Source organism: Rousettus aegyptiacus, unplaced genomic scaffold (genome assembly GCF_014176215.1).
Source record: "Rousettus aegyptiacus isolate mRouAeg1 unplaced genomic scaffold, mRouAeg1.p scaffold_m13_p_7, whole genome shotgun sequence".
Classification (NCBI taxonomy): domain Eukaryota; kingdom Metazoa; phylum Chordata; class Mammalia; order Chiroptera; family Pteropodidae; genus Rousettus; species Rousettus aegyptiacus.
In genome coordinates this window covers 41,423,231-41,450,649 of record NW_023416310.1, presented here as the reverse complement: position 1 = coordinate 41,450,649, position 27,419 = coordinate 41,423,231, and the positions used below count along the sequence as shown (strand labels likewise).

The window sequence follows — 27,419 nt, the reverse complement described above, 5'->3', positions numbered from 1 at the left end:
TGTTCCTAAAACAAATAATTCAAGTTTGAGGTCCTGATTTGATAAATTTTAGGATACTCAGTTACAATCCTCTAAAAAGATTAAAAACCAGTGAGGACTCACGGCTATTTTCCTTTAAGAGAGGAGTTTTCTTTCAAATAACTTAAGATTGTCTCTCTTGCTATGTACTCTCACTCACTGAGAGCTCTGCATAATGAGGCCTGCAGGAGGAGGGCCCTGAGAGTGGAGGCAGACCAGAACCCCCAAACCCCAGCCTGCCTTTGCCTCCCGTGAGAGTGATAAGTAGGGGTTGAGCCTGGGCCAGGAGAGCAAATTCCTCTCTAGAAGGTTGGGTACTGCTGGGAGATGTCTATATCCTGAGCTGCAACTTGAGAGGATATAGCTGAAGAGAAGAAAGCACAAGTAGAAGGCTTCTTTTGTGAATTAAGACATTCAAGTGCTACCTGACAATTGTTTATAAGGTTCGCTTCCTTTTAGGCAGTTGTCCAAACATTTTTATAACGAACTTTCAAAATGGGCCTGCTTCTGGACTACACACATACAGATCAGCAGAGGGGACTACAAGTTGAAACAGATCTTCCTGTCAAGGGGAAAAGGGATTAAATATGGCCATGCCGCTTGCTGGGCCCGGACACAAAGGGACACAGGCCAGTTAGGAACCTTTCCTGCCACTGTTTTTGATTTGAAAGCCAATGCTGACAGCTCATGTTCCATGTAAAGTGTTTCTGAGCACTTTGCATATGTTAACTCCTCTATTCTCCACAGTAGCCCATGCCATTGGTATGATTATCATCCTCATTTTAAAAATGAGGAGACTGAGGCACAGAGAGGTTATCATGCCCAGGGTCGCACGGCAAGAGGCAAAGCTGGGACTGGAACCTAGACAGTGCTTGCTCCTCCTTGCTACATGGTGAGGTGACTCTGAGCAGGCTGAGGTGACTCAACAGATCAGTGCTCTTACTGTTTACCCGGAATACACAGTTCACAGAATTGTTCCAGTGATTTGGCTGCATTGAAAAGCTGAATCACTGAGTACTAGTCTCAACCTCCAAACGATATCCATAACAGAGAATCAAGGCAGCCACACTCTAAGGCGGGAACCTAAATTTCATTAACGACAGGCCCCATCAGGTCCCTGATCTGTGCAAACTCCCTCATCTCTTTGGGCCCTGCCCAGAAATTAAAACCAGTTCCTATATGATTTGGAGAGCAGGAAATGTCCAGGTCAGAACAGGGACTTGTCTCTTCAGAAGCCCCAGGGAGAGTACACCAAGCTTCCAGTGTGAGCTTGTAGGATAATCTTACCATAAGAGGCTCCTAAATTCCCTAATTGTGCTGGAATATGGTGTCACTGAAAATGAGATTATACAGAAGAATGGGCTGGGTGTGGTGGTGATGAGGGTAGAGGCATGGGCAACTGCCTGCTGCCAAGATTTCCTCAGTAATTCCGTGGAGCTTGGCTCTTGGCTTAACAGCCAATGCTCAGTTAAAGCTTGTTGACTTAGTTGTCCTAACAGGACGTAACTTTATGGAGGTAGGTGGTAAACTGCTCACTTTTTCCAAGAGTCCTGCTAGTACTGAATGCAAGGAGCCCAGAAGTGGCTGGATGTCACCAGAGGCAAGTCACATCAGTGAAAGCCCCGCAGCAGCTTTGCCCACCGGAGCGGTCCTACTTTGCCTCAGAGGATCATGTCGCCTAAAAGCTAGGGGAAAAAATCAATTCCGTTACAGGCCATCCTCTAGAGAAGCTCCATCAGTAAATAGCACTTCAAAACACAAGAAATAAACAACAACAACAACATGTAACTCCCAGTAGAAATACTGTATTCCTTTTTGAGGGCTGCTATGTTTAAGGCAAATGTCACACATACAGAGACGAACAGTATTTACGACATGTTAGAAGAGCATAATGGGGGAGACATTTTGAACAATATGGAAGTAGGATTTTCCTCAACCAGGTCACACTTGGTCCGATTCCACTTGTGGACTGAGAAACAGGAAGAAAACAGCACCTGCTCCCTCCCAGGGGCAGGGGAACGATCGCCATCTGGACTTGTTCGGAGGAACCCTTCCTTCTCCAGGCCACGGCACTCTACTTGTTGCATTTCCAGGTCCAGGACAGCTCTCATTTCCACATTTTGTGACATTCACCATTACAAACAGGAAAATAAGGATGTCAAAGCCACACAACTTATAGTTATATTTCACTTCCAATCAAACTCAAACTTGCTCGGAGCTAAAATAATATATACATACATAATGTATATGTGTGCATATATAGCCATATATACGTGGAAGAAGGAAAGATGAAATATACAAAGGCCTGAAAAGTAGTGAATGTTCACTTGCAGTTTGGAATCAAACAATGAGACGGTTTCCCCTTAGAAAACAAAAAGGTAACAGCAGCAAACTCTAGGCAGAGGGTAAAGGTTTCTGGCATCTCTCAGCTCAGTTCCTGGTCACTCCTGGCTTCACAGGAGACTGGAGTGGCTTAGCTAGTTTAAAGAATGGGAGGAAGCTGGCCTTCCCACCAGTTGGGTCGGCTCTGTAGCCCATGGCTCTTCCCCACCCCCTTCTCTCAGGCACAGGCATCTAATTTTAGAATGGAGGAGCTTGATTGTCTCTGTCCCAGCCGCCCATTCTCATCACAATGAGAGGTACATCATAATGGTGTGTTCCCCTTCCATAGGGCCTGGGTGACAGCAAAACCACGGCAACAGGGAAAACAAGGGAATGAAAGAGGCTGAAAGTTTGGGAGCTTTGATGACTTGTTGTGGGGTGGCAGAAATGGTGCCTAGGTCTGGGAGTCACAGGGAAGTCAGGTACCCAGAAATGCGATGGAAGGCGGCGTGGTTAATTCATGAACACTTGAAGGACATCGGGAAGAGGCTGCCTTTGATGCTATCATGTAACTACAAAGAGGATAACTGGTGTGATGAAAATGGCTAATGCGCACAGAGAACAAAGCCCTGCTCGTAAAAGCTGTCTTCATCAGGACATGGAGGCCGCTCTGCAGAAAGGCATCATTTATGTAAAAACTAAGAAAAGCATAGCATGGGGATGTTAGCACTTGATATCAAAGAAGTGAAATGGTCGTCTTCATGGACTCACTCAGCTCACCACACCATATCCCTCTGAGGTAGGTAAAAGGCAGGTGACGTCGGCCCCATTTTACAAATGGGGTAAAGTGAGGCCCTGGGACTCACTGCAGGTTGCACCTCAGACACACTCCAACAGCCACAGTGACATAGCAGTACTACGCCTTACAGGTCTTCCCTGTTACTGGCAACACCGCTCTTCTCTATAAAGCCCCCTCGACTGTGATTCAAATCGAGCCAGCCGGTATCTGGAGGAATGTGGACATTTGGCTTATAATTTTAAACTTTAATGTAGCGGCAAGAAAGGAAACCAAGTCCATGGAAATCGGCCAAAACTAGGGCATGTTGGGGCTTGGGAATAGGGTAGGTTTTTTAAATCGATTACTATTATTATAACTGCCAGAATGCAACATTTTAAGGAAGGCCTAGTTGAATTAAAATAGTAATTTGATAAACAAACTCAAGTCCTGAATCGTGATGACCATATCACACCTCACCAGAGGAAAAGGCCCCTCTCTGTCCTGTTGCCAAATCAGAATGGATGGAGATAAAGCTACGGTGTTGTCAGAGGTCCAGGCCACGGAAGCCAAAAATTTCCCCATGGCTGGGATGAGAATGGGGACGTACGTGCATCTTGTCCTGATTAGGCTGCTTCCCTTCCCACTGCAGGCTGTACTCACCTTCTTTTGTTGACCTCAGAATTTAGATTGTTTACTTAATGCCACTAACCAGAGAACATCAGTATTAACATCATCTAAAATATTTCTACCTTGACAATGTGCAGGGTCTGCAGCCCACCACCAACCAGCAAACCAGAAGCCAGCTGCACCTAGTTGTAGCACAAACTCTAACATCTCGAGTCCCAGCTCAGTGAATTCCAGCCACGGCTAAGAATTTAAGAATTTTTCCAATTACTGTGCCTCACAAGGCAATGTGACAGATGACTGCAAAGCCCTCAGGTTTCCCCCAGAAATTACCCGATGCAGAGTGACTAGGTGCAATGAAGAGTACATCTGCATTTTTCCAGGCTTTAACCATTAGGTCCCCAAGAGCCTATTTTCGAGAGTCTGGTGGCTCAAGGGTACGTTTCAAACAGAGCCCGGTATACACACGGTTGTACCTGAACATGGATCAAGCTTAACATCAGAGTGTCCTGGTCCTCAGTAACCAGTTCCTGCTGGGAAGCCCAGCGCCTGTGCCAAGAAGTGATCCTCAAACAGGTGACGGGGCCAAATTTTTGCCCAGGAGGCTAAAGTTGGTGAGGACGGTGCCTAGTGTCCGATGCCTGGTATCTGGTGGCTGGACTGACAGGGCAGGCACCACTGGCACAGGCAAGCCCGAAGCCCAGCCTCATCACAGAACCGACTCCTTGGATTCCAGTTCCGGGGCACTGGCTGCAGGGCCAGCAGGGTTCTGGTGTGTCACCAGAGGCGACGTCTCCTCCTCTGACTTGCAGTTGGGAATGGCTTCCACTTTTACCTCGCTCAGTTCCTGTTCCCCTTTCTTCATTGTCTTCTGATTCAGGTGGTGGAGAATGCCTGCACCCACGGCATCCCCTTCCACATTCACCACGGTGGTGGTACGGTCCCTGGTGGGGAAAGGGAAAGGCAGGCATTATAGCCGGTGCCACCCGGAGCTACCAGTGGGGTGGCCCTGTCACAGAAGGCTGACCTGCTATGGGGAGGCTGTGACCCTGAGGGGCCCTGCTGTTTCTGGAGAGCATGCAACCAGGGGCATAAGGCCTCACCTTCCTCTAAATTGATTTTCTTTTAATATTTTTATTCTTAAAAAGTAATAGGTCCTCATTATAGAAAATTTGGGGGGAAAAAAGTATAAAGTTTCCTACTCACATTTCACAACTCTAAGAGAATCAGTACTCTTAACACTGATGTGTTTCCTTCCAATCTTCTTTTTATGCAAGTAATTTTGTATGTAAAAGACACCAACATATAAAAGTCACCTATGACTGGGATGATAGTGTAGATACGGTTTTGTGTCCAGCTTTTCTTCCACTCACTGTTACACTGTGGGACCTTCCTGTCTTTTTCTCATTTCAACACAGCATCTCTACTGACAATTAATCTTTGTATTCATTCCATGGTCGTTGGCAACATCACCCCACAGAAAAGAGCACTGTCCTTTCCAGGAGCTTATTTTCCCATAGATTAGCCCAATAACCGTCCCCTGTCCCCAGAGCTGAGGAAGTATTGTGCCCATTTTGAAGAGATGGAAAAAATGTGAACTTGCCTGAGGGCCCTGGAGAAGCTGCAGGCTGTGGAATCAGAGGCCACAGGGAGGTGGACGGCTCATGTGACTTGAGGTCCTACAGGGCAGCCCACCTGGCGCCCTCTTTCCCTATTCCTGGCTGAGCACTTCTTAGATGCCTACCTGCCCCATGCAAATAAGGAAGGAGTTGAGGCCTCTGACCCTTGGCTCTGGTCCTGTCTTACTCACCAGCTCAGACACTGAGTTCCTGCTGATGAGTTGTCTGGACAATGCAGGTCTCTGCGGCACATTTCACTCTCATTGCTCTGAGGAGCCGTAAAGATTCCGAGAAGCCAAGGGCTTAAGAAAAAAAGGTTGGAAACCACCATTTCCAACCAGTGGGCAGAGCCATGAGCCCAGGGCCAGGCCCCAGTATTTCGGTTTTCCCATGTTGGGCTCTGCTAGCCCTGGCCATCAGTGTCTTTCTTCACTAATACATACTGAATGCTTTCCCCTGAGCCTGGGACTCTTCTGTGTGCTGTGTATGTGTGAACTCATTTAATCTCCACCGGTGCAGGTGCTGTTATTCCCATTTCACGGGTGAGCAGACAAAGCACAGAACTACCTATCACACAGGTAGTAAATGGCAAAGCAGGGATTTGAACCCAGGTCCCTGAGGTCCAGGGCTCATTTTCTTATCTATATGCTCTATTGTCCAACACCAGTGCCTCAGCTGACCTTCCCTATAACTACCTGAAAAAGCTATCGTGCGACTCACGGAATCGACACTCAGAAACTGTTTTGTGTCTTTCCAGGAGCCCTGGTGAGGGCGGTCTGCATCACGCCTCCTTCCCAACTCCTCCCCTAAGCCTAAACCAAGCACTCACATAGCTAGGTTTATCTTCTCTCACAGAAATCACTCTATGGATTTTCCAGGCCAAGGACGATCATTCTCGGAGGCTCACTGCTCCCAAGGCTACGACTCCCATGCAGCCAAAAATCTCCACAGATTTTTGTGCCCACCCTGGGCCTGCGTTGGTGGCCCCACCCGGGCATTGGCCCCACACTTTCCTGGATGCTCTAAGCGAGTTCTTGGTAATGACATTTCAAGGCCATTCATGAGCCTTTGACTCACACGTTTTTGAATTTTTCCTAACCCTAAATTTTGTCTTGCCAGCTCAACTGGGGACTCTTTCACAAGGCAGGGAACATATCTGAAGTTTCTCCACATGCCCCAGGCCCAACAGAGTGCCAAGCTCCTAGGGAAGGAACCCAACACAGACTTCTTTTGTTCACTGCCCTTAGGACTTGATACTTACACAATCCAGTCCACAGCCAGGATCAGAGAGAGGTCATAAGTGGGCAGCCCAATGGCCTCCAGGATAATGGCGATGGTGAGGACCCCTCCACCTGGCACACCTGCTGCTCCAACACTGGATGCTGTAGCTGTCACTCTAGGGGATGGCACACAGAGCATGGAGTGGGCACAGAGAAATGCAGAACATGGCAGCAGCCATGGCTTGGAAACTGAAAACCACACAACCCTAGGTTCTGCCAGTGAGCCTAGGAGAGATAATCTACCCTCTTCAAGTAATGAATTCGCGCTGTCCTCATTTCATAAATGAGACATCCAAGTCATAGAGAGATTGGTATTTATGAGGTTTTTCAAAGGAAATCACGAGAAATACCTCAAGTTTTGACTTAGGCCTAAAGATGAAAAAAGGAATAATGAACTTACAGAATTGTGAAAATCTGTCCTGCTTTCAGCTCTACGTTGTTGAGCTGGGCAATGAACACCGCGGCCACACACTGGAAGATGGCTGCTCCATCCATGTTCACAGTGGCCCCGATGGGGAGAATGAACCTGCTGATCCTCTTGTCTACACCATTGTTTTCTTCAATGAACTTCATCATAGAGGGAAGGGTTGCTGAGCTAGAAATGGAAGACCACCAACCATGAGAACAGTCTTTCCAGGGCAACATATTACTCAGCTCAGACCCTGGAACAGAGCAATTAGTTTCTGGCTTTCTCTTTTGAAATAAGAGAAAAAGCAGAATTGTTTCGAAGTTTCTGTCACAACATGGGGTTTTGTCAACTCCCAAAGTATTCAAAATCTGACTCCCTAGATTTACCTGTTATGCTATTTACCTGGATACACCTGTTTCAAATTTCTCAAGAACCACACACACATTGTCTCGTGGTACAAAACGTTCTCATGAGAACAAGAACTATTAACTCCATGGGTACATCTCCTCTCTTAATATCTGCCACCCCCCCAAGCACACAGCAAACTAGCATTTTTTTTGTTGTTGTTGTTCTTTTAGGCCAAGAAGCAGAAATGGCTCTGAGAGTTTGGAAGGGGTAACTGTTTATATAGATGACTGGAAAAAAAAAAAAAAAAGACTTGCTCTCTCCAGCTGCCTCTGCAGGCTTCGCAGAGGGTAGCTGGTGCAACTGATAAGTAGGTTTGTTTCTGTCTAAGCCAGAGAAACTGATCTCCCTAATTCTTTTTACCACAAATATAAATAGTCATATAATTGTCATAAAAATAGTCCTTCAGGATGGGAAGAAACATGCAATAAAGAGGCAAAAAACTAACTGTGAGACTGACTAAAACAATGTGTTGCCATCCTTTCGAAGTGTTCTTTGATGTATTTGGAAAGCCCAATTTTTTTGAAGGATTTCCAATAACGACAAGGTGCATCTCTTGTGCTTAGATAATTTCACAAAACTGTGGACTTCTAGTGAGCTGAGTGCACATCCCTCACCATGATGCCTTGGTCTTATTTTCTAATTCACACGTCCAGAGAGAGAAAGGGGCAGGTGTCATTCTAGAAACTTCCCTGCACTGTGTTTTGGGTGAAATAGCTGCCTTCTTTTACTCAGGCAAAGGCCTTACTAATTTGGGTGAGGACCTACAGTTCTCATGGGCTAATTAATGATCTGGTTGGCCTCCAGGGAGGTGGGAGGAGAAGGAATGAGGCAATCTCTCATTTTGGCAAACCCAGAAATCTGCTTCCATATGAGCTGTGGGGCTGATAACACAAAAAATCAGATAAGATCAATGTAGAGTTTTCAAAGAATTAAAATATGTCAAGATGCCAGTTGTGCATCTACCACTGGGCTCACCTGGTTCCATACTAAAACAGTTCAGAGCAGCCAAGGGGACCCGAAACCCACGTACCTGGAGCAGGTGGCAAATGCTGTTGCAAATGGTGTGAGAAGCCCCAGGAGGAACCTGAATGGGTTTTTTCGTGTGAAAACAAAATAAATAAGTGGCAAAACAATTCCTCCATGAATAAAATGGCCCAATATAGATGTGAAGATATATTTCCCAAGGCTGGTCACCAGCACGATGATGTCCTTCATTTCCACAATCTTGCTTCCAACAAGGAACATGATGCCCACAGGCACGTACCTAGGGCATGAACATAGCATACGTGTCGATAAGTGATGTGAGGAAGGGCTGGGAGATGCAGGCCCTTCCTGATACAGAACTTAGGTACCTTCGACTAGGCAGTCACTTCTCCCTCAGATGACCCTCCGGAACAGAAAGGGATGGGCCCATCTTACAGACCCTGAAGCTGAATAAAGTTAACAGGATACATTACCATCAGTAATGCAGTCAAGACAGAACCCAGACTACTTTCCCTTTGGATATGTCACATTCTTGACAGACAGATGCTACCAACCACATGGGCTCTGAAGTGGAAAGGCAAGAAACTCTCCAAGATTATAGCCTCTGGGACTGTAGCTTGACTTTTGGCTTTGCTCAGGCCTGTTCTGAGAACTTAGAAACACAAAGGACTAACACCTATTTCACAGAACTGCTGGGATACAGAATTGAGACAAAGCTAGGACTTTTGTGAAGTTTTAAATTCTTTGTGGTTTGGAAAACATGATTCCGTGGGAAAAAATCATTAACAATGACCCTCTGGGAACACTCCTGGTGCGTGAAGATTTTTTAAATGGCAGGATGGGAAGAAGGAAGGGAAGGAATAAACTGTGGGAGCTACAAAGAACAAGTCAGTCGTTTATATAATTAAGGAAGAATTTTAATAACCATTAGGAATTTTACGACCATTGACTTTTTCCATACATTTTAATTATACAGATAATAATGTCACACTGTTCAAATTTCAAAGAGTACAAAAGCATGAATAGCATAAAGTCTCCCTTTCACCTCTGTCCCCCAAACACCCAGTCTCCTTCCCTGGGCAAAGCCAATGTCACTGGTTTCTCGAACTTACTTTCCAGAGATATTCCAAGTAGTACTATTAATTTTAAATCCCATAATAACACATGCACATATTCTCTTTTCAAAAAATTAAGACATTATACATTAGGCCAAAATCCTCTCTAAGTACCACCCTCAAGGCAACCTTTCACCCCAAGGCCCCGTGGATGGTAACCATTTCTTACTTCCTATGTATTTAGATACATAGGTATATATTTAAATCTGCATGTTTACTTTTAACCCCACATTATGTCTTTGAGATCTTCTCATACCAATACATAGACATATAGGTCATTCTATTTTTTAATTGTTTTAAAATATGCATAACATAAAAATTTACCATTTTAACCATTTTTAAGTGCAGTGTTTAGTGGCATTAAGTACATTCACATTGTTGTGCAACCATCATCACTATCCATCTCCAGAACTTCTTCATCATCCCACATTAAAACTCTGTACTCATTAAACAATAACCCCCATCCCCCACTTCCCCTGTCCTGGTAACCACTGTTCTACTTTCTGTCTCTATGGAGGTACCTATTACAAATGAAATTGTACAATGTTTGTACTTTTGTGTCTGGATTATTTCACTTGGCATGTTTTTAAGGTTCATCCACATTGCAGCATGTCAGAATTTCATTCTTATGGCTGCATACTATTCCCTAAAATGTATATACCACATTTTGTTTATTCATCAATGGACCTTTGGCTGTTACCACCTTTATCTCATTATTTTTAAGTATCCTCCCCAGAACCAAAACACTATATTTTGCTACTTCCTTGCTGATGGATATTTAAATTGATCCCAGATTTTCATTACTAAAAATAATGCTGCAAACGTGCCTCTGCGCCCACATGCCTGTGTGCTCTCCATAGAGACATCGTGACAGGGGGCTGCTGAGGCATGGGGTGTGCATACTTTAAGCTTTAGTAGACCAACACATGGTTCTCCAAAGTAGCTGTTCCAATTCACGGTCCCACCAGCTATCTATCCTTTCCCTGAACCACTGGTTCTCATCCGGGCATGGTTTTGCCTTCAGCAGGTATTTGGCAATGTCTGGAGACAGTTTCTATTGTCACAGCTTTTGGGGGTGGGGAGCTTTACTGGCATCTAGTAGATGTCAGGGCAGGGATGCTGCTAAACCTCTTATGGTACACAGGACAGCCCCACGACAAAGAATGACCCAGCGCAAATGTCAACAGAGCTGCTGCTGAGAAGCCCTGTCCTCGCCCTTACCAATGCCTGATAAAACCAAACTTCCATTTTGCTGATTTTCATACGGTGGGCATCCCTTAAAACGTTTATTGGTCATTCAGGTTTCCTCTTCTATAAATTGTCTGCTCACATACTTTGTCCATTTTCTAATAGTTTATTCAGTCTTTTTTCTTTTTTGGTAATCGGAACTCTATATTTATGCTTCTTAAAGTATCTTTGGTGAAAGACCTGTTTACTTCTAACCAGTGGGTCATAGACCAATATCCTTATAAAAGACAATAGAAACAAAATACTAGAAAATGGTGTGTGTGCATAGTGCAGCAATTTGAAATTGCTATAAAAGTTTCTAAACACTTATTCTCAATTTCCCTATAAATCTCACTGTGGACAGAAAAACAGTTTGTGAACTGGTACCAGTCCTTTGGATACTAATGCTTTGAGTGTGTGTGTGTGTGTGTGTGTGTGTGTGTACACATATATACATATGCAAATATATGTCAATTTTTTTCAATAAGAATCTTGTCTTTTAACTTTGTTCAAGATATCTTTTGCATGCAAACATTTTATATTTTGGTGTAGTCAAATACAGGAGCTTTCTACGGCCTTTACATTTTGTGTTCTGTTTAGAAGACTTTCCCTATTCCCGTTTTCTTCTAATACTTTTAGAGGACTCCTTTCTCCTTCCTCCCCGGATAGTTTAAGCACCATGAGTTTTACTAGAACATAGCCATACTCATTTATTTACAAATCTATGATTTCTTTTGTCCTGCAATAGGGACTATATGGCTTACAAAGTTTGTCGGCCCTGTTTTTAATCCATTGAGAAGTTATTTCTGTGAATAGTGCACACGAAGCAGGTGTTTTGACATTGGAGTAGGTAATTAGCAAAGAAAAGAACCAGAAAATGCTACTGCTGAAGATCCTTACCACACTTGATTGAGATCCTTTGATCATTTAAGCCATTTTAAACCCTAATTCTGTGTGAGATGCACTTTTTGGGCAATAAATCAAGCACTACAGTTAGACACTCAATAGGGACTACCTTACTGAATACCTGTTTATGAACTAGTACATCAAATTGAAGAAATGAATGTAAATTGGTGTCCAGATTGAAAACAAATGCCTTAATACAGGAACGTCACTTTCTAGCAAAGAGCTTCCTTTAATCCAAACTTTGAGAAACCTTTAGACTAAAAAATGTAAGCCAGGAAAAGAACTTAACCTATAATGAAAACAGTTTTTCCTTTCTGAAACAATTTCTCTCCCCAGAACAACAGTCACATGAAGTGTCATGTTTGCAATGATAAGAGTCAGACTCTGAAATGTTTGGTTGAGCAAGAAAATTTGGTTGAGCAAAATAAACACCAGCAGTGAGGGCTCTGAACTTGGCCTCCCACTCAATTCCAAACTTTCCTACCAAATTCCGACCTTCTCTCCTAAAATTAGTTCAGCTGCCACACCAATGCCATCTGAGGTAGAGAAGTTCTGGGATATTTAAAGACTGATGATTAGCAAAATGCTCTGTGCATAAAAAGATAGTTTCTTGACAAAAGAATGGCAGAAGCTAAAATCTACAGAAGTTTGGCTTAAGTAAGACAGCAGGATAAAGCTTACGAGTGACTGCTATCAGAGCTAGCATAATTTCTGAGAAGTTACTATGAGAGATCTGGTCAAATTTTTTACCTTTCAGCAAAAAAAAAAAAAAAAAAAAAAAAAATCAATCTACCATTTTTTATTAAACAAGTATACTTTGATTGTTGTTACATAAAGAAACATTTACATTAAAAAAAAGACCATTCCAAGTTTATATATACATAGGGTAAAGATGGATCTGTCCTCCATGTTGTGAAATACTTTAGTAAGGGGCCCGTTTGAAGCTTGAAGTCTATTGTTCTTAGGAGTCTTATTTTATCCAGCAGATAGCAAACTTATGGATTTCATTGTCCCACAAGCTGATATGGGCATCCCATCTGATATGGAATGATGGTGGAAACCCATAAATAGATCACCGATGATAGAACCGTAAGGGGTCACTGTGGGAGCTGAGGAAGCAACTCGTAACTATGCTACATGCCTGATTCTCCAAAGTCCTGGACAAGAGGAGAAACTGCCTCCCCTTCTATCGATCCCTGTACACAGGGCCTACCTGTGATATATCAACCACATACAGAGCCCTGGCCCAGGTGGTCCCATAGGGTGACCTAGAACTGCAGAAGCAGGTTCTTTTCTGGATGGCAGGAGAAATAAGAGGGAGAGTAGGCAGCAAGGCAACACTTACCACATAATCCAGGACACCAGCACCATCGTTGCCTCGTTGAAGGCATTGAAGAAACGAATGAGCTCTTCTCCTTCAGAGCCTAGTTTCTTTAGGGCCACTCCTAACGCAAGAGCAAAGACGACCAACCCTAAAATGTTCATCCCTTCAATCTCAGTTCCAAAGGGGACCTGTAGAATCGGAGGGGACAGAGAGTCTAAGTTTAAATATATGAATGAGAACTAAAGATGCATTTGCTAGGTATCTTCACCAAACTGAAACACCATGCCCAGAACGAGAAAAGGTTCATCTTTAACCTTTGGCGATTTCACAAATCAAGGGGTAGAAAAGGGGAGATGGAGTCTAAGGAAATGGAAAGTCAAGATATAAGAATTTCACCTAGTTAACCAAAAATTGTTCACGATTGGTTGAAATAGAAATTAGTGAGCTCCCAGTCACTGGATATATTCAAGTAGAGGTTAGGCAATCACTTCAAAGGTTGCTTTTAAAAGAAGAGCTGGTTGGTGAAAAGTTCCTTCAGATGAAAAGTCAATGATTACAACTTTGTCAACAAATTCTTTGTTGCTAGGCTGTTATAATAATCTCCCAGCTGACAAATTTCCACAAGTGATTTTTCAGGATCAACATGGATATTTTCAGTATATTCATTCCTAAATCACTGACTTAAAATATATAGATATAATGTATTCATTTTTTCCAGTAATGCTGACTCTCACTACTACAAGCATATATTAGACACACATTTTATTTCATCAAAACACATTATGAAATTCTGAACAGGAACCGTATGTCGACATGGTTAAAACAAAAAGAGCATTTTCACCATAGTTCTTATCCCAGCTCTGACATTAAATAACTTCTCTAAGCTTCAAGTTCTTTATCTGCAAAATGAAGTCAACTGGACTAAATTAGTAGTTTTTACCTTTTTTATTTTTAAGTGGAACCTTTCATTCAATCAAAGAAAGGCTGGTAGCACTCAGTGCCCCTCAGCCCCGGGAATGTGTATGGTAGGGATACAGAAAGGACAAAGTACCTCTTTCTTCCCATGACAGTTCTGCAGCTGGATTGAAAAATCCTTGAGGTCCCTTGTCCCTTCCAGCTCTATCATGAAGGCTGGGACCTAGACCAGTGTCTGGCAAATATCAGGTACTCAAAAAAATGTGTGTATGAATAATGGCTAGAATAAATTAGGCCCCTAACACAAGTTCTAGGTATAGCAGTAGGTTAAATCACCTATTAATTACATTTCAGGATAGCGGAATGGGTGTTGTAAATTTTTCAAAATAAGGGGATGCTAGTTTCAATTCAATGAAATGGATCCACTAAAGATTCCAAAGCTGCAGACACTGACCTTTAGCAATGTTGATAAATAACTAAAGAAGCAAACTCAACCCATGTGCTTCACACAGTCCATCCAAACTCCTAAGTTTTCAGCATTGTGAATGGCCATTCAATTAAGAAGCATTATTTGCTTTATGAGTATTTGTCACAAGTGATCTTATAAAGAGCAGTACCTTTTCAAGGGTTAGGTTTCCAGTACCTGTGTTGTGGATCACCGCTCTATAATCAGTTGCATACTGTGAGTAAGAGAAAAAAAAAAAACCCAGAGTTAGTTCACAGGAGAAGATGGACCCAGGGGAACCACGAGGACTGTTGGGCCTCTTGCTGCTCTGTCATTACTCACGCCGAGGGTTCTAGGCATGCCTCATTTGATTGGTTTGACAAGGGCCTCTGAGAACTGTACTAAAGTAACTTAAGACTAAGGCAACATGCACTCCAAGAGGTCTCTGGGTTACTGAGAAACCCAAGGACACAGGGAGAATTTCCTTATGTCCCTTGGACATAGGTTTCGAGAAGTTCTGCCCAAGTTCATGCTGATGGTTTGATATTTCAAACAGCTGATTACTTACATTATTTGGAGAACACTGGTTATTAACATCATAATGCCAAAGTTCACTTTCAGTGTGTCATTTTATTTTTCATTCATTTATTTATGCTCCACTTTGTTTCAGAACTAATTTGAAATGTGACTGCTTTTCGGCATGTTTCTAATTTGACTTGAGCCTCCACTCTCCAAAGCAAAGGACGACAGGCAGGATGTTGATTTCTAGCGGAGTCCTCTGGAAGACCCACTTCTCAGAGGTAAAACATCTCCCCAGCTTTGACCCTACACTTGACTTCACATACTACTTTATAACACTCAGGTATCTCCCTGTGGCAGCATGCACTGTTGAGTAAAATCTGCTATAAAACACTCTTTCTGACCTTTTCTAAGGACACCTGAATTGGGAACTGTCAAGAGCAGCCCATTAGGGGGTACAGCTCTGGAGGCCTGTTTTGTATCAGTTGTTGAAAAGCTCTGATCTCTCTCAGCTTTGATTTATCAAGTTTTCAGACAAGCAGAGCTGCTTAGTGGTCCTGTGATCACGGGTGGCAGGAGAAACGAAACACACCCCATAGCTTCTGTGACAGACACTGAAACCTCACTAGCCTTGGGTCCCCAACCCCCAGCTGGTACTAGTCCATGGCCTGTTAGGAACCAGGCTGCATAGCAGGAGGTGAGCGAGCAAAGCTTTGTCTATATTTGTGACCACTCCTTAGTGTTAGCATCAGATTTTCACAGCAGCACTAATCTCTGGTACCAAAAAGGTTGGGGACCACTGCCATAAGCCTTTTATTTTTCTCCTATCTCACATTATATATAAACCACAGCTGTGCTTATATGCAGATTTTTTTTTTTAAAGGGAGGGCTATAAGAATAGAAAAGTCTTTGCTTGAAAAGGACAATCTGATTAGTCCATCTAATCCAGACATTTATATTCCTTCTCTATGTAAAGCATGATCATAGGGACGTTACTTGCAGCATTGCTAAAATTAGGGAAAAACTAGAAACAATCTGAATGTCCATCAACAAGAAACTGATGGAGTAAAATTATGGTATGCTCATACAGCGAGATACAGCCAAGAACGTTGTGGAAAAAGATACTGACCAACATGAGAAAATGATCACAATATACTGCTTCAAAATAAGAGCAGATTACAAAACAACATGTGTTGCATGTGCACATACAAGTAATATGTATAGTATAAACATTTTTTAAATGTGTAGGCATGCGTATAGGAAAAACAGATCTGGAGGATATATATAAAAATGTTCATGGTTAGCTCTAGGTAGTGATTATGGGTGATTTTTATTTTCTTCCACTTTCTTGTACTTTATTTTTTAGCAATGAACATACATTACCTTTATAATCAGAAGAAAAAAGTGTACTTTTTAAAAATTCTAAAATATTTGAGAGCCCCAAAATGTGACCTGAGATTATTTCTCAGGTAATTCAAAAAGATATTGGAACTAGTAGAATATTTTAGAAAAATGTTGGGGATTTTTGTTTTATTTTTATTCCAGGCACCCATCTATAAAACTTTAGAACGGTATTACCAAGTTTTGTTAACTACACCATCCCTCCCTGTTCCATCTTGTCTAATGCTCTAGTGGTAATTTATATATCCCCCGCCCCCATCAAAGTTTCATACTTTTAGCAAAGGATTAATAAGGCTTACCGTTCGAAAAGCTGCAACCACAAGATTTGAAGGAAACAGGTTTCTGTCGGTAAAGAAAGCATTCATCAACATTCTTAAAAGTCAGTGTTCAAAGTGTGCATTTTAAGATGCCCAATCCTGACAGCCTAACACACAGTGTTCCCTCTCTCCACCTCCAGCAGTTACTGTGGCCTTCTGCTTAATGCGAATGTCCAATTATGCCTCGGCTGCTGGGCCACAATAGATACTTGAGTGCACCAATTTCCATCTCCTCTCCCTCATGGCACTCCTTGGTATTTAAGCTTACCTGTGTCCAACCAAATCAGAATAACTATATCATTTTCCTTTCCCCAAGAGGTTAAGCCCTATTGGAGTGGATTTAAATAGGGAGTAAGTGGTGCTTCTCACTAGTGAAATCCATAGTGTTTTTGTTGTCTCAATAATTGGGGGGCATCCCTGGAACTGGGGAAGTATGTATAGGGAAAGTGTCAGGTCTCCGCCATTCGTTCTGCTAAGTGCAGCAAAGTCCTATACAATAAATGGTCTCAAGGCCCTCATGCTTTCCGATGTCCTGTATGACATACCTGTAGATGAAAACCTTATTATAATTACTGAGCCTAAACTAACTCCAAAAAAAGGTAGGTTGTATAATTTGAACATATACTGAATTTTCTAGGAATACAAGCACTGTGTAAAGTGTGGGATGATTTGTTTTGTTTTGTTTTGTTCAGAATGTTTCCAAGAATTGTTCATCTTTCTGGTAAAAAATTGTGTTACCAGTGGCAAATTGTAGGATTTGGGTCCTTGATTGCACACAATTATCATCAAGTATCTATCTGTATTTATAGCTGAGTCATTAATGGTGAATCTAAATTCAAAAGCAAGAACTTAACCATGTTGTTTTAGAGCACTTACACACTGAAACACATTGTTTTTATTATAAATTACTCTTGTCTTTTATATAACAGTTAAGTCACGTTGATGCTCTGAAATTATGTGTGTAGGTAAATTCTATTTATGGATTTCATATCAGGAGAAAGAATATTATAAAATAATTGTTACAAAAAGCAGGGCAATAGAGCTGATCAAGTTAAGCTATATTTTGAAACCAGTCTATTCATGCAAACAGGTCTTACTGAGGGCCTCCTTTGGGTCAGGCTCTGTGCAGGATGCTGGTCTTGATATACGAGAAAATTCCACTGACAATCCATTCGTTCTACCCATTTCCTATAAGTCTAGAAGAGTAAAAGACTCTGGACCATCTTTTACTATTTGCGCCAAACGTATGCACTAATTCTTTTGTGGTTGAGTTGTTCACCCGGCACTAGAATCTCTAGGCAACTATTTGTAGTGTGTTTGGTTTCAGAGGTAGGCAGGTGTCACTGCAACCCAGCTGGGCAAGCAGAGTCTAATGTGGCTTGGAAGCCACACCCTTGTGGAAGCCTCCCCTTGAGTGTGGGTATAGCCTATGAGTTGTTTCTACCCAACAGAATAGAACAGAGGTGGTGGGATGTCACTTTTTGTGATTTGGTTGCATAAAATTGTGGCTTCCATCTAGAAGACTCTCTTTTACTGCTTTACATGTTTGATGAAACAAGCTGCCATGTTGGAAAGGCCCGTATGGGAAGAAACTGAGGGTGGTCTCTGGACAACAGCCAACTAGGAGCTGAGGCTCCCAGTATAAACTTCAAGGACCTGAACTCCTCCAACAACCACGTGACCTCCCAAGTGAATTCCTTCCCAGTTGAGCCTTTGGATGAGGCCCTAGCTGTGGCCTTGTAAGAGACTCTGAAGCAGAAGATCCAGTTAAGCCACGCCAGGATTCCTGACCCCAGAGATACTGTGAAATAACTAATATGTGTGATTTTAAGCTGCTAAATTGTTGGGAATCTGTTAAACAGCAATAGATAACTAATATACCAGAAATAAAGTTAATGAGATACAAAAATGACTTCATTACACTCAGTGTGCTTCCGCAAGACAGCCAGCATATAGAGACTGCAACACAGCATTTTTCAAACCTACTTGTATATGAAACCAGAATTATTTTTAACATATTTAGAGAACACCTGCAAGTACACACTTGGCATTTAAGCAGACAAATGTGATCTTCAGTTAAACTAAGCATTACAAAATAGTGATCAAAATTTTGAGTCTTATCGCAAGCCTATTTACTTTTTTAAAAAAAGGTAAAAATGGACAGGTAATGCATATTGGCTTTTCTTTAGTGTATAAATGAATAGCAACTTACACTTCCCTATAATTTTCATTACAAAACACTTTTCTTACATATTTCAAACTTGTGGGGTAGATTTGGTATTTCATGTCCATTTGCTCTACTAGTTAGAAGCAGAACTAGGCGCTAAGCCAATTTCCCTGCTCTACATCCACCACATGACAACTCTCAATAATTCCTAGACTGAGCTGGTCACTGGGTTCTCTCCCAAAGAGGGCAGGAAAGTTAAGGAACAGCTGAGTTAGAAGCCCTTCATTTCCCCCACAGGGAACACCTTCCCCTGCAAGTACCTTGCATCCTTCAGGAATCAGCAGTTTCCTTAGCTGGTGCAAGGATAGCCCTTTCCCACAGCCTTGAACTGCAGTCTCTTCCAAAGAGCATCCACTATTTGTTTATATCCTTCTACCCAGCCTGCCTGTTCTTTTTAGCATGAGCAATAACCCAATAGTGTCTCACCCAGAATGGACCCTGACCTTAACCCAGAACTTCTAGACCAAATAACCACTGACACACTGACCTGTTTTCAGACAGTCTACAGTAGCACCAGGGACCAGTACTCCTATGAGAATCTAATGCCTGATGATCTGAGGTGGAACCAAGGTGGTGAGGCTAGTGCTGGGGAGCTGGGGAGCGGCTACAAATACAGATGAAGCTTTGCTTGCTCACCTCCCGCTCACCTCCTGCTATGCGGCCCGGCTCCTAACAAGCTATGGACTGATACAGGTCCTCAGCCCGGGGGTTGGAGACCCCTGGTCTACAGTATCTAGTCTACAAAATCCAATAGGAACAGAGAGGTACAGACAATATGAAAGGCAAAACAACTCCTGCCAAAAAAAAAAAAAAAAAAAAAATCCAAGAAGAATACAATGTGTTCTTGCAGTTTCTTATAAAGTTAAACTACACTTACCATATGACCCAGCAATTCAAGTCCTGGATATTTACCCAAGAGAAATGAAAATATATTTCTGCAAAAAGGACCTGTATGTACAACAGCCTTATTCATAATAGCCCCAAATTCAAATGTACATCAACAGATGAATGGATGAACAGATTATGATAAATCCACACAATGGAATCCCACCTGGCAGCAAAGGAATCGACTACTGACATATGCAACCCAGACAGTCTCAATAATGCGGTGCCAAGCAAAAGCAGCCAGACAAAGAAAAGTACATGCTGAATGATTCCACTGATATGAAACTTGAGTAAAAGCAAAACTTTCTATCTGAAACTGCCTGGGGCCAGGGGTGGAGAGTGGGAATTGCTGAGAAAGGTCATGGATGACAGAAATGTTCAGTGTCTAGATTGTGGTGATGGTTAAATGAGTTATCTATTTGTTAAAACTCATTGAACTGTACACCTAAAATGAGAACATTTATTGCATGCAAATCTTATCTCAAATTTGGTTTAAAAAAATTTTTAAAGATATAACGCTAACTGCAAAGGAGATTTTATAACCAAAAAAATACATACATTCAATGAGATGACTGAACTTTCTTTAAAGTTATATAGCTCAGCTCTCAGATATTAATCCCTGGGAAAGGATTATGTGGGGGCAGTGAGCTGAAGCTCATCCATCCACAAAATCATACTCCTTTCCCTTGGTCCCTCTGGTTGCTGTAGACCAGGAGCAGTAAGTCCCCTCCTGTCTGAACCAAGGGGCAAGGAGCTGAGGCTGTGGGCATAAAGTAAAACATCTAACAGATCGTGCCTTTGGTATTATATCTAAAGTCATCACCATAGCCAAAGCCATCTAGGTTTTCTCTTAAAGTTATCTTCTAGTTTTCTAGTTTTGTATTTCACATTTAGGTCTGTGATCCATTTTGAGTCAATTTCTATGGAGGGTATAAGGTCTGTGTTTAGATTTTTTTTTTTTTTTTTACACATGAATATCCAACTGTTCTGGATAATCTTCAACAATTTGTTGAAGGTTATCTTTCTGCCATTATGTTGCTTTCACTCCTTTGTCAGCTGATTATATTTATGGGGGTTATTTCTTGCTCTCTAATCTGTTCCATTGACCTCTTTGTCTAGTCTTTCACCAATACCACACCGTCTTGAATACTGTAGCTTTACAGTAAGTCTTATAGTTGGGTAAAGTCAGTCCTCCAACTCATTCTCCTTTGGCTTTTAAACAGATGCTGCTGTGAACTCTAGATTTTTCTTACTCCTGAGTTCTCCTGTATTCAGGGACCAGCTGTTCCTCATGTAAGCAGTTTTGTTCACCAGAGCTCTCTGTCATCAGGCATTTTTTCCAACTCCTCACATTCTCAAATAGTTCCCTTTTCTGTTATTTGATCTTGAGAAATTTACTTGAATTACACAATACCAGACCAAAGTTTCTGAAACATTAGTAGGCCATGAAATCAAATGTACTGGCTCTAACTAGCATTTTATAAAAGATGTAATACATTAGGGAGAATGGAAAATATAAGCGTGTATCACATTTACAATGTTTTGTGGAACTGCTGTTTCAGGTTGTGTATGGAGGGTAGGAATGCATATGTATGGATGCCATATTTAAAATGTTTTTCTTATAGTGGGTCATAGCCAAAAACATTTGAAAAAATGCCAAGACCATACTACTAAACTCAGTGATCCAAGTCAGACCAAGTTGGTAGAGAATGAATGAACATGCGTTCCCAGTGCCATAGGATCTTTGAACACATTACTTAAAACAAATAGAAAAGCTGGTGCCAGCTGAGGCTGAACGGGTGCCAGCAGAATTTGTGTTAGCAGTACCGTATAGACTCATGCAGCTCACACACAATGAAAAACTTCAAAATGTTTCTTCTTTATACATCTGGTACTATTTATTCTTCTGATTCTATTGTCAAGGGTGGTATGCACTTCCCTGTCCTCTATGACAAAAATATAAAACAATTTACTTTTGCTTAGGTATATTTTTTTGTTGTTCCAGAAGTATTTCCTTTTATTTAAGTTCAAACATTCTTTACTGACTTTAGGAAGGTTTCAAAGACTTCGGAACAGGATATGGCTCACGGTTTATACACCTGATATTTATTATCCCTGGTGTTCATTGTTACAGAGGCAGTTAACAGGGATGTACCCCTTCTGATCTTGGAGTCCCCCGCAATGCTGGGAGCAGAGGAAGGGCCGGGGCGGTGGGCTCACGCTGCGGTGACAGTGGGGGGGCAGGGGAGCAATCTACCCTCTTTCTAAGGCCCACATCCAGTTTTAGATTCCAGCTGGAAAGGCTGATTCCAGGCCCCCGGGATGGAGACTTTTTAGGAAATAAGGCTAAGAACAGCACTCATTCTCAGTATTAGGTAGCCAGCCCCTGTGCTGTCCCTGAGAAGCTGCAACACATCAGTGAGACACTCAAATATTAACTCATTCATTCCTCATAACAAGTCTAGGTAGTAAATACTATTATTAGCCTCATTTTACAGATACGGAGACTGAGGCAGACAAGCTAAGTGACTTGTCCATACAGATAGTAAGTGGTAGAGCTGGATTCAAACTTGGGTAGTTGACTTCAGGGCCTGCTCTTAATCACTAACCTGCGGCCTCTCTGGGAATATGTTCTTTTTAGTCTCTAAACTTTTCAGGTGTTCTCCTGGGTGGTAGAAGGAACCATATTGAATTAAAACTTTTTTTTTTTTTAATTACAAGTTGCTATTTTTTCCCTTTAGTGACTGACTACTTAGGTGGAGAAACCTCCATTAATTTGAATCCTTGTTAGACTTGCTAAGAGTCTTCATCTTCTTGCCTATCAAAGAAAAAGATAAATGCATTGGTCAAACAACTAGCCATGGCCAAGATTTAAAAGAAATTATTGACTATTCACTCTTTTGACCGTGATCTGAGGGCTAGTAGTTGATCTCTCCGTCTGATAGTTTTCGTTGCTCTTCTTAAAGAAATGTGGCTTTTGTTTGTTTGTTTGTTTGTTTGTTTTTACAGCTTGAGAGGCATTGTAGTCACACCAGTCTTTGGGAAGGGAAGTCCCTCACTTCTCCGTCAGTAAAGAGAAAGGCTCATAACACTGTCTGCTGTTGAGAAAATTTACACAAGAAAAAACAACGAAGTCTAGAAAATCAGGCAACAGGCAAAATTCCAATTGTGCTTAACAGGCACATGGCAGTACCCTGTTATTCTTCCGCAAAAGACAGCAGCCCAAGGCCATTCCTCTAGCTGCTGGTGCAGACAGTCCTGGCCCAGGTGGTGTCCCTACCTGCCCTTTCAACAGATACGTCTCTGGTTTTCCATTTGAAAACTATAAATTTCAGCATCCAGATGAACATCTAGAAGCCGGTTGCCTTTATCTTTTCCATTCACAGCTGAAGAAAACTGAGATCGGCTTTGGAGTTTGTAAACACATAATGCAGAGGGGGGAAGAAACTGGAATGTGAAGGTGGACATGTGAGGCTTTCTGCCCCGCTTCAGAACAGGAGGTTCTCTTGGGTTTAGTTTTAACTTTTCTCCTTTTTCCAAATTTCCCACGGCATTGATGCCATTAGTCCAAAAGTCAGTCACTGTTGACTTTTTTTTCTCTAGGATCCACGTGGTTCCTCGATATACCTAAAGACTAAATTAGCTGCAAGTCATCTTGGGTTCCCCAAACATTCGTTTTCTTCCCATTTACTCTCATTTCCGACTATGAAAAGAACTAATGGGCCATCCCCATTAGTACAGGTGAACTGGAAAACCCAATTGCTCTGTTGCAATAGTGCTCCATTTATAACAAGAGCAAGCATATACTGGGCCAGTCCTGTTCTAAGAACTTTACAGATGTAACTCATTTAACCCCCAAACAACCCTCTAAACAATGTGAGTAGGTACTATCATAACCCTTATTATGAAGATAGAAAGCCAAGGCACAGCTAGTTATGAACAAGCCCTCGAACCTACAATCAATAATCACTGTAAGGGACCAAGAACTTCCACAATGATTGGGGTTTTGATAACCTGTTTCTGCCTCTTTGGTGCCAAAACGATTTCATTTTGGATTAAAAGTCAGAGTCCAATCACTTGGGTCACGCCTTGTTGCCTTGTTCTGAGAGTCCTGTACTGCTCTGGGTCCCCAGGCATAAAGCTCCCAGCCACTCAGGAAACCATGACTTTACCACCTGCCGTCCACCGTGGTTTCTCAGCTCTCAAAGGGCCTGTTCCTAAAGCCAGAGTCTCACATCCACTCCCTAGTCTACTTTGTTATTTCTAATCCATTGTGTGGTAGGAAATCAAACCATTCAGCAATGACGTTCTGAATTTTCTAAAAGGCACAATGAATATCTATTGGCCTTATTTCTTCCTACTTATAGTTCCATCTTGAAGAAAAAAAAAAAAAACAAAAACAGAAATCATAGCAGAGAGACCTTGTGGGAGTTCTGATGTATTCTACCACGAGGAAAGGCATGGACTTTAGCAAAGCCTTCAAGGCTAAGTCATCAGAAACATTTCCCACTCCTTCTAGGTGTTTAATTTCTGGGCAGTTACCAGGTGAGAGCCTGCTGGATAATTGAGGCATTTACTGGCAGTCTCATTTCATTCACATGCCCACAGGCAAAAAGGACCGTGTCCTGCCTTTGCTGAAGAACATGCCCAGAGTCACATAAAATTGATATCTGTGAAGTTTTTTTGAAGGAAGTAATTTAAATATTTTTACCCAGAGACTCCCCAGAACAGGAAGCATTTCCATGTGGCTCAAGACTATTCTCTCTCACAAGCTGCTCAATGTGAAAGCCAAGACTGAAACACATCTCCTCTGTTTCAAGGAAGTGGGCATCAGCCCTGACCTACTCTGATCCACTACTTGGTTCTTCTTTTGGCCCAGAGTAAACATTTCTGAGACCAACCAGCAACGTGGCAAGCTGACTTGGGGGAGGGGAGAGTGGTAGACAGAAAATCCTAACTGTGGGGCAAGAGACCCATGTTCTTCTAATCCCCCTTTTGATAAACTATTGTGACCTTGAGCAAATCACTTAATCTCTCAATGGCTCAATTTCCTCATTCGTAAAATAGGATCATACCACCAACACCACCTTTATCCTTGAGCTGCTGGATTAAATAAGGTTGGCCATTGGAAGCTTTATGAAGCACCACCTATTCCCAACAAGCCATAACAAAAGGTTCTCTTAGTCCTTCCCTGTATCTGCAGTCCCAGTCATTGAAAAGTCTGCATTTACACTGATGCTGGGTCACCATTCACTTCAGAAGAAGGAACTGAAGGGGCTTGGATCTAAAACTAGAAAGCCATGATCAGGATACGAGAAATTCCTTCCGGGGACAGTGGTAATTAAGTAACCCCTCATCTCACTCCCCCTCACTCTATTTTTTTTGGCCACTGCCCCAGTTTTGGAGATAACTTACAGAGGTACAACCAGCAGGTCAGAGCTAGACATCCTTACTCCCTCCCTGGGTCAATGAAACCTGCAAAAAAGAATCCTTTAACCCCATAACCACCTTCTCTCCTGGAACAGCTGATAGATAGATAAGGTAAAAAGCCAAAGGCACTCTCAACCTCAGAGACTGTTTTCAGTATCTGCCTAAAAGTGAGTCCCAAAACTTAAAGGATGTCTAAAGACTCCAAATATCAAGCTCCAGACACTAAACAAAGGCTGTGATCTCATTGAAGCCCTAACAGGCCACCTCCACCTGCTTTTCTGCTCAGAAATTTTGGTAAGAATGTTGTGGTTCACCTCATTGGAGATTTTTATTTTTCAATCCAATGCCTTGGACTTTTTTGTTGTTGTAATTTCAAATGAATGCTCTTTCCCTTAAGTGGCAGACGGTCATCACATTTTCCAGAAGGAGAAATAGAAACAGCAGGAAGTTAAGTCACTTTGCCCAGGGTTTGCTGTTTTTCACAGCCTCGGCAATGAGGAGTTTGTTTCTGTGACTTAAGACAAAACTTACCCCTCCAAGAGGCTCTGAATGCCGAATCATCAGAAACCTGCAGGGGGAGTCAGCTAAGTTCCTCACTCAGCTATACTTGGCCAGTTCAGTAAATGCCTCCTGGCTGCCGGTTTTCTTGTCTGTGAACTCTGAGCTAATGGAGAAACCAAAGGGTTTGGGTAATCCACAGAAACTATACTACATCTCAAGAGATGAAAGGCAACTTCTACCAGTCACAGAAAGCAGGCAAAGCTAAGTGAAAATGCTTCTCTCTCTCCTCTAGAACTCACACCTTCCCACAAATAAAACCCCTTGAAGCTCACAATACTCTACAGTGGTCCTGACTGTGGGGTGGACAGCCAATTGTTCCAACCCTCCAGGAGAGGCTTGTCTGTGCAATTAACCCCAGCCTCAATATCCTTGGGGTCATCAACAAGTCTTCAAAAAAATTGTGAGCTTCCTTCCAGCCAAAGAGCTGAAAAGCATAGACTGCAGGCCAAGATGGCCCAACAGGCAAAACTTAACCAATGTTCCCAGAAGCTTTTCCCCACGCTGGAAAGAAAATGGGGTGAAGATATCCAGGAGTGGCCAGAAGGTAGCCAGAGAATATAAGAAGTACAGGTGAGATGGCTGCCTCCGTCCTAAGGCACACTCACGCCTTACGGTAGGACTGGCTCTTTCTAAAAGATGTGATCCTGCTCCTTGAGGTTGTCTGGTGCGCCTCTGCCTATGTTTGAAAAGGTGTGGTCAGCACGCAAATTCTCCAGAGGTTACTTTGATAGTTTAAAAATGTCAAAGGCCACCAGCAGCCAATTAAAAATTAACTCTTAGGAGTATATGAAGGGGTGTGTGCGTATGAATGAACTGGAGTGTACTGGAGAGTTGGCGTCTGGACCACAGCGCACACAGAGAGGTGGGGAATAGTTACCTTGTCAGGTCGAGGAAGGAATCCACTGTCTCTTTGGTGACTGGAGGGGGGCCCGATTCCTCCAGCCCCAGGTCGCTGGATTGAAGGGTCTGCGCACCAGACCCTGGCTTGATGATGAACGCCAAAGCGACAGCGAGCGCCGAGGCGCCTAGCGTGGTGAGGCCAAAGTAGGCAATGGCGATGCCGCCCAGGCGCCCGAGAGAGCTGGCGTCGAGGGAGGCGGCGCCCGACACCAGGCTGCAGACCACCAGTGGCAGGATGATCATGCGCAGCATGCGGAGCAGCATCTCGCCAGGGAAGGCCAGATAGGTGACCTGCGTGCGATTAAGCCCGAGCCCACGCAGCGCCGCACCTAGGCCGGCGCCCGCCACCACTCCAGACACTGTGAGCAGCACCAGAGCGTGGCGCCGCAGGAAGCCGGCGAAGCGCCGCGCGCGTCCCGCCGCGGTCCCGGGCGCGCGAGGTCCCGCTGCAGGCCCAGCCTGGGCGCTGTCTAGGTAGCCGTTGGTCTCGCTGCTCTTCTCCATGGCGCTGACCACGGCTCGGAGCTGAAGAAGGCGGGGTACTTGGGCTCTAGTAAAAGCCCGGGTTTTCAATGACTGGCTCGGGCGTAGCAGGCGAGGTCCGCTAGCTGTGCCCCGCGGGTTCTGGGAGCCGACCTACGCGAGATTCACGGCCTGGGCGCAGGAGCAGGTGTGGAGAGGGCCAGGAGAAGCTGCAGCCTCCGCTCGGCGGGTCGTGCCGCGCGCAGCCTTCCCACAGAAGCCGCGGGCTGGTAATGATGCAATTCTGCGATTCTAAGCGGGACGCTGATGAGACGAGGTCGGA

The 27,419-nt window shown here is 43.1% G+C and overlaps 1 protein-coding gene across 1 annotated transcript; it reads right to left on the bottom strand.

Annotated features, from left to right (window-relative positions):
* Window positions 1-1,803: 1,803 nt before the first annotated feature.
* SLC1A4 (solute carrier family 1 member 4) lies at window positions 1,804-27,379 on the bottom strand. The gene is made up of 8 exons (XM_016159844.2): window positions 26,592-27,379; window positions 16,594-16,636; window positions 14,547-14,609; window positions 13,036-13,202; window positions 8,489-8,722; window positions 7,042-7,236; window positions 6,623-6,757; window positions 1,804-4,686 (listed from the first exon to the last, which is right to left on the bottom strand). The coding sequence occupies exons 1-8, from the start codon at window positions 27,116-27,118 to the stop codon at window positions 4,452-4,454; spliced, it is 1,599 nt and encodes a 532-aa protein (XP_016015330.1). The 5' UTR covers window positions 27,119-27,379; the 3' UTR covers window positions 1,804-4,451.
* Window positions 27,380-27,419: the final 40 nt, after the last annotated feature.